We start from the raw sequence: 7,872 nt of genomic DNA, 5'->3' as shown, positions 1-7,872 counted from the left end.
GAGCTAGTTTTATGAAGACCAACATAGACCATCTCCCATAAGCTGATGTGTAGAGGGGTGGGATTCTACCAGTTCGGACCAGTTCTATAGAACCGGCTGTTACGATTCTGTGCAGTTCGGAGAACCGGCAAATCGTGCCACTGGCTGGCCCCTCCCTTCCCCCCCTCTCGGATTTCTGCTTTCTAGCTAATCTAAATTGCTGTTGTACTGCTTTGCCTTGGCCTAGGAAGGTTTCCTGAGGCCCAGTCAGGGGTGGTATTCAGCGGATTGGGAGGTGGAGGAGAAATGGCCTGAGAGCAGAGCTGAATATATAATACATAAATATTTACATAAATATTTACAATATTTACATACAAGCCATACCCAGCCAGCCATGTGACCACCAAGCATGCCCAGTCAGCAAGCCACACCCACCCAGTCACATGACCATGAAGCCATACCCACAAATTAGGCCTTGCCCACAGAACCGGTTGTTAAGAAATTTGAATCCCACCCCTGGATGTGTAGTATGTTTTATACTTCCATTGTCTCCAGTTAATGCCACTCTCATAGAGATGGACTTCTGCCTTCTCAGTGCCTCATGAACATCCCTCTACTTCCTTCCCTTATTTTGTTATGTGGGATATGAGACTGCCAATTACTGTAAAACAATATTTCTCAACCTTGGCATCTTTAAGATGCTTCCAGAATTCTGGAAGTTGAAGTCCACCCATCTTAACATTACTAAGTTTGAGAAATGCTGTAGACAGTGGGTCTATGCTGGTATGGAGCTGATCTCCCTTTTTTCCAGCATATAAAAATCCTTGAATCCTGTCTTATATTGATCCAGAGCACTGATCTGAATTTCTGGATTTACCTCCTCGATTTCCCAGATACTAGATAGATATATTTTCCAGCTCTATTTGGAGATCCCGAGACTTGATTCAAAGACTTTTTTACACCCAAGGCATGGGCCCCTAACCTCCCTTCTTAACCTGTCTAAAATCCTGGCAGTTAAACTCATGTGTTTCCAGGCCAAGGGGAAAAAATGCAGCTGAAATGGATCCTTTTCTGTGGTTCCACAGCCCTCTTTGGATCTCAACCTCAGTTCACACACGGCTGCATTTACCTCTAAAACAAGGATCTTCAAACTTGTGGACTTCAACTCCCAGAATTCCTGAGCTAACATGACTGGAGGAGAAATTCTGGGAGTTGAAATCCACAAGTCTTAAAGCTGTCAAGTTTGAAGACCCCCTGCTCTAAAAGGGCAGTCAGCATTGAGTCTGCTGCTAAATCTTAATTAAGATTGGAGAAAATTGTATTTTGTTCTGTACGTTGCATTCTTGTTTTTCATCCCTGCCTACCACTCGTGTATGTCATCCCATCTAAGCAAGATATTGGATTTTTATTTCCATATACACACCAATTTTGCAGGTTTTTTCAAGCACCCAACAATGCCTTTGCCTACAATTTATAGTCTGTAGTGGTGGTGCTAAGTGTTTTCCCTCCCTCCAATTTCCATGAATCTAGCTAAGAAGCACTCCAATTTGGAATGAGGCTACTCTGGGTTTCCCATGTGTAGATCAAAGGTATGAAATGCAAACTCCTGTACGCTTCTGCTGAAGGCTTCTTGAGTTGAAGGTGGTACTTTAGGCTCCATGGATGTTCATATGGTCCACAGGACCCCTCACTCATAACCCAAGTTCTTCTCCCAAGGTATTAATCTGTGTAAGATTTGCTCTCCTTGGCACTTCACCTTCCCCCCACCCCACTTCTGATGCAATATCACAATTTACAGTGAAAAATATATTTATTTAGGTACAAATGATGCCTATGCTATAAAAACATACATTCATTGCAGGAATTATTATCCATCGGAAGTGATGGGGCCTTAAAATTATACAAGAAGTTGCTGCCTCTCTATACATATATAAATCAGAGGTGTCCACCTTGACAATTTTAAGACTTGTGGGCTTCAACTCCCAGAATTCCCTAGCCAGGATGGGTTGGCTAGGGAATTCTGGGAGTTGGAAGTCCACAGGTCTTAAAAGTTGCCAAGGTTGGACACCCCTTATGTAACTGGAGCTCTCCCTTGTGCTCCCACAAAGTAATTTTTGTAACGGGCCTTTCCCCCACCCCCTCTATTTTTTAAAGCTATGCATAAAAGCTGCTCAAATAACTTCAAGTTTTTTTCCACAGAGATACCATTGTAGGCAACAGAAGGCATTCCTGATGAAATATAATGAAGTAACATCAAGTTGTCCTATCTTTTTGACACAGGAATATTGCAGGCAGCTAGATCACAACAGATGTTAATCCTCTCTCAAAGTACATTTGGAACCTGTGCCCACTTTTCTTTATCCAACCTACTTTTTACTCTATAAATAAAAGCTGTTAACAAGCCATCTGGTGGACCAAAAGGCTGGGCTTTTTTAGGCTGCAATTCTATGCCCATTTAGCTGGGATTACAAAATGTCAAATTCGACAGGATTTACTTCTGTGTATACATTTTAGTATTACATTGACTGCTTTGGGAGAATATACTTAGCACAGTCAGCTAAATATCTAGCAGCTGTATTTACATTGCATGTTAAGTTTAGATAGCTTGGTTTTTAACTCATTTTCAGTGTGTTATATGAACCCAGCCAGTTAAATGATTCAATGTACCATCAACCCCGAAAAAAAAGATAAATCCAATAACCAAATCAATTATGGTGATGAACCCATCTGCTGTTAAGCCTACTGCATATTTCTGAGAAGAAAGTATTATATGCTCAGGAAATAGATGCACTTCATGGAAAACCTAACTTAACCAGGGAATGTGTTTTTGGTTTCATCCTAGCATATATAATTTTCAATCAGGACAGCATTTAATTATAATTAATTAAATCCTATCCAGGATTTCCATCTTTCCTCACCATCTCTCACTCCTATTCTTCTGCTTTTAATAAAAACCTGACATGCAACCATTAAGAGTTTTTTTTAATAACATGGGTTATGTTTGCATGGACTAATCCACGGATAACATCACCAAAGTCTATATCAACTTTTTCTAAAGTTGGCATTCTCCAGATAGGTAATAATCAGAAGTTTAAAATTTTGAACACTGGTCACAATACAGCCACTTATGTAATACCAGTAATTTTGTAGACTGGAAACAATATTTTTCAGGGAATGGCCAATTAACTTTTGCCAGGTCCTCTCTTTTCTCTCAATCAGTTCTTCTTGCTTCCCCATTGCTACTCACCCCAAATGTGGAAAAGGAATACAGAGAACAATAAAATGCTATATATACATCTATATAGTTTTGGTTGCTGTCTAAACTAGCACAACTATCTTGTTGAATGCAAAAATGAGCCAAATTTTAGACAACTCTCTTTTGTTTTCTGGAATTGGTATACGATGCAATTTCAACAGTTGGTGCTTGTGTGTGCCTACAAATCATTGCTGATTCCTAGCAACTGTCTAAATCAGGGGTGTCCAACCTTGGCAACTTTAAGACTTGTGGACTTCAACTCCCAGAATTCCTCAGCCAGCAAAGCTGGCTGAGGAATTCTGGGAGTTGAAGTCCACAAGTCTTAAAGTTGCCAAGGTTGGACACCCCTGGCCTAAATGAATCCCTGTAGTTTTCTTGGCAGGATTTAAGAAGTGGTTTGCCATTCTCTCTTTCCCAGGGCTGAGAGAGAGAGGGACTGGGCCCAAGGTCACCCATTTGACTCTCTGCCTAAGGGAGCACTAGAACTCACCGCCTCCCAGTTTGTAGCCTGGGGGCCTTAACCACCATACTAAATTGGCTCTAAGGCTGCTTAGACTGGACAAGTAGTTCTAAATTGATGGAACTACCCAATGGAAACTTAGTGAGACTTTTCTCCAAAAGCATTTTTAGGATGGGCTATTCGGGTTTTGAAAAACATTTCAGTGTTCAGCTTCAAAGAAGCAGTGTAAATGTGGGGTGTGTATACAGCATAACCTGCTAAATGAGAAGATCAGGGTCACTGTGCCAAGCAGAATTCGATTGGAAGTTATGTATTATATTGAATGTTATAATTTTAAAGGCATAAATTGAAGCTTAAATAAGAGTTGAATGGATAAAATTAAAAGATATAAAGGTGTCATACTCCAATTAGTAACTATAGGGGAAAATTTGTTTAATGAGGAAAGATAATATGAAATGGAAACAGGACAGACAAAAGTATAAATATGATTGGAAAGACATTGAAACTTAGAAAAGGATACATAACTGAATTTAGATATGAGATAATTAAAAATAAAGTTGAGAAAACCAAGGGAGGGGAAAATTGTGGAGAAAATGTTAAAATAGTAATAAGATATGGAATAGAACACAAAGATGAATATGAAATTGAGTTTGTGTCTGTATGAAGAAGTGATAAACTGGGATCATGCTATTCTCAAAAAAAGATGTTTTATTTGTATTATGTTTTTGTGAAAACCCAAATAAAATTTATATTAAAAAAAAAAAGATCAGGGTCACAACATTTTCTGCATATTGTGTTTCAGTTTAACACACTGCAGGAACTCAAAAGGCCAAGAAACTTGTATTGAAAGTGCAAGGGGGAAAAAAAAGACTCCTAATTACTTAATTCTGCCCAGGCACATAAATTTCTCATGTATGTCCAGAAACCTATGAATGTCCATCAGTATTTCTTCTCCCTGGATTCCCACCGAGTCAAGCAACCTTTGCCAGTAGCCATAATGATTAGGGATTCAGAGAACTGACGCTGTCAGAGAAGGATGGACTAAAAAATGTTCTAAAATACAAAGATCATAGCAAGGCAACTATTGTCCTGATGACTAGAAATGAAGGTGACCTTATCAAACCAAGTCAGTGCACAATCCACCTTCTCCTGGCTATTTCCAACCTCTGCATCTCAGAAGCTGCAGCTAGATAACTGCAAAGCTGGTGCGTGTGTATGTGTATAATCAATTTACTAACATATTTTGTTTATGCCTGAACTAATTTTAGGAAATATGTTCCTTTTAAGTTTGTTGATAGAATTACAAGATAAGGTTGATAATTGTGTGAACATGAACTGATCTAGCTTTTTTTTTTTAATAATAATGATTACTGCTTTTGGGGACATCATCAATACTCTGCATTAAAAATGTTTACTCAAGTATGGAATATTGCAAAAACGGTTAAAATAATGTAAGGTATCAAGCTAGGCAGATGAACATTGGAATTCCTGTCAGCTGGCAAGCATCTCCTCTCCATAGAAAATTTAGATATAACAGGAATTTCAACCACAATATTATTTAAAAAGAATTATATTGGAAAAATAACAGGAAGGGGTCCCGTCCCCCCCCAAAAAAATATATGCTCTGCATTTCAGGGCATTAATTTCCAATACACAGGATTAATTCCATAATTTATAAATAGAAAAATTATTGATGTCCCTGTACTTTTTCAGATATTACGCTAGCAGGTTATAAAACAACCCCATGTTTGCTGAATTCACACAAGACGTTTAACCTTGAGTCAACAAAACGCAATAGTGGTATTCATATAACATGCCATGCCCAAATAACTAGATGCTGGCTTAAGATGCTGGCTTGATGTGTAGCATAAGCCAAAGCTGTGGCTGAATTCCCGTCTATCAAACCCGAGATTAGTAAAGTCTAAAAGGCTGGGCAGAAGCCAGTCGGCGGGAGAAGAACAGGCGAGCGGCCACGGGTTAAGGTTAATGCGGCGAGAGTCACGAGCATCGAAGGGAGGAACAGGTGCCGCCGCACGGTCCCCATTTCCAACAGCCTCCTTTTCCCCTTCCCGGTCCGGATCGTCCCGGGTCTTGCGCGCTAGGTGTCAATCAATCAATCAGAATCGAGCTGGAAGGGACCTTGAAGGTCTAGAAGGCTGCAGCCCTCCGGGGACGCTCACGAAGCGGCGCCTCTGCTCTTCCGCTGCTCCGCGTCGGACAAGGGCTCCGTCTCGCTCCGTTTCGGCGGGCTCAAAACCGCCGTGCCTTGCAAACCCCTCCGGAACGGCGATTCCGGCGGCTCCGGGCCGCCCCCTCGCTTCATCCGGCAGGCCGCCCAAGGCACGCAGCTGCTGAGGGCCAGCGCCGAAGCCAACAAGGCGGGCGGGCGGGCCTTTTTGTAGCGCCGCGCGGTCTTCTTCAGGCGCTGCCCGTGCGCCGTCAGGTGAAGCTCGGCCTGCGCCACGCCGCTGCCCAGCCGCCCGAGCGTCTCGGCTCGGGTGGCCATGCGTAGCTCGGCCTCGACGAAGACGCGGTGCAGGTGCTGGACGCGGCTCTCCAGCTCCGAGACCAGGTGCCGCCGCCCTCCGCCTCCAGCAGCCGCCGGCGGGCTTCGGCCAGCTCCAGCGCGCCCCGCACCGCCGCGGGCAGCGAGGACGAGGCGGCGGCGGCGGCGCGCACTTCCAGGTCCCGGCTGCTCGCTGCAGGAGCTGCCGCCGCCGCCGCCGCCGCCGCCACTTTCGCCGGCTTAGCAGCCTCCTCGGCTCTAGGCGACGGCAGGGCTGGGACGGCAGGAGGCGCAATGCCGCAGCCGGGCATGAAGGCTTAAGCGGCGAGGGAGGAAGGGAAGGAGCGCGCCGGTGCTTTGGAGCGCCCCCCTCCCCCCCGCCGATGGAGATGCTGCGCGCCCACAGGGCGCCTCGGGTCCAGGCGGGGAGCCCCGATCCTTCCCACCGGCGCTCCACGAAAACGGCTTGCGGCAGGCGCGCCACTCCCCCGGCCCCGCCGCTCCAAGCCGGGGGAACTCGGGTCGCAGCGTGCGGCCGCGCCCTTGATTCGCAGCCACGCTCCGAACTCGCCTCGCTCAACTCCGGTCTAGCCAACCGGGCTCAGGACCGCGCTTATAAGGCAGACACCCCCCACCCGGGAAGTGGGGAGGGACGGCGGGGAATTGAGAGACGCTTCGCTCAGCCAATCGCGGAAGCTGCCGGAGTTTCGCCCGTCTCTTTAATCCCCGCCAGGCCGCTTTCCGGAGCTCATCGCGCCTCCGCCCGCTGTGCCGGCTGTTTTCTTTCCTCACGTGGTCATAACGGCGCTTCGCAAATACATATAGGGCTGGGGGGGGTCTTTTTCATTCCCTCGCCCCCCCCTTTCACCTCCGAAAATAAGACACGTTGTTCCTTCTGATCTGGCACAAATTGCTGGGACAACCGGCAGGAAACCTAAGGCTTACATTCCCAAGCTGGTGTCCTCCACATGAAGATGGAAACTGATCAAGGAGAGATTCATCCTTGGGTAGGGTAGGGTAAGGGTAAGGGGGAAACCTTCGAGATCTTCTAGTCCAGCCCCCTGGAGAACCTATACCATCCTCAGATAAGTGGCTGTCTAGTCCAGGGGTCTTCAAACTTGACAGCTTTAAGACTTGTGGACTTCAACTCCCAGAATTCCTCTTCCAGACATGTTAGCTCAGGAATTCTGGGAGTTGAAGTCTACAAGTCTTAAACTTGCCCAAGTTTGAAGACCTTTGGTCTAGGCTCTTCTTCAAAACCTCCAGTGATGGAGCGCCCACAGTTTCTGAAGGCAAAGCTGTTCCACTGGTTAATTCTCCTCCCTGTTAGGAAGTTTCTCCTGAATTCCAGGTTGCTTTTCTCTTTGGTTAGTTTCCAACCATTGTTTCTAGTCCTGCCCTCTGATGCTTTGGAGAATAATTTGACCTCCCCTCCTTCTTTGTGGCAGCCCCTCAAATACTGGAATACTGCTATCACATTACCCCTAATTCTTCTTTTCTTTAGACTAGACCCCAAATCTGCAGCTGTTCTTCATATGGTTTTGTCTCCAGGCCTTTGATAAGAAATTTCTGACAGTGAGAACAATCGACCAATGGAACAGAAGTTGCCTTCAGAAGTTGTGGGAGTTTTATCACTCTTTCAAGAAGAGACTGGACTGCCATCTGTCAGAA

At 45.1% G+C, this 7,872-nt stretch overlaps 1 protein-coding gene across 1 annotated transcript; it reads right to left on the bottom strand.

The window, feature by feature from the left end:
• Positions 1 to 1,770: 1,770 nt before the first annotated feature.
• On the bottom strand, positions 1,771 to 7,309 carry TRNP1 (TMF1 regulated nuclear protein 1). Its single transcript, XM_087970664.1, is given in 2 exon segments — positions 1,771 to 6,278; positions 6,281 to 7,309. Coding segments are annotated over 2 exon segments (639 nt in total). The 5' UTR covers positions 6,513 to 7,309; the 3' UTR covers positions 1,771 to 5,871.
• Positions 7,310 to 7,872: the final 563 nt, after the last annotated feature.

The sequence above is a fragment of the Notechis scutatus genome, chromosome 8 (genome assembly GCF_049901735.1).
Source record: "Notechis scutatus isolate UNSWTSFEM ecotype Mainland chromosome 8, rNotScu1.2, whole genome shotgun sequence".
Classification (NCBI taxonomy): domain Eukaryota; kingdom Metazoa; phylum Chordata; class Lepidosauria; order Squamata; family Elapidae; genus Notechis; species Notechis scutatus.
Note: the sequence above shows the minus strand (reverse complement) of the source record. Positions and strands in the feature narration are given on the sequence as shown.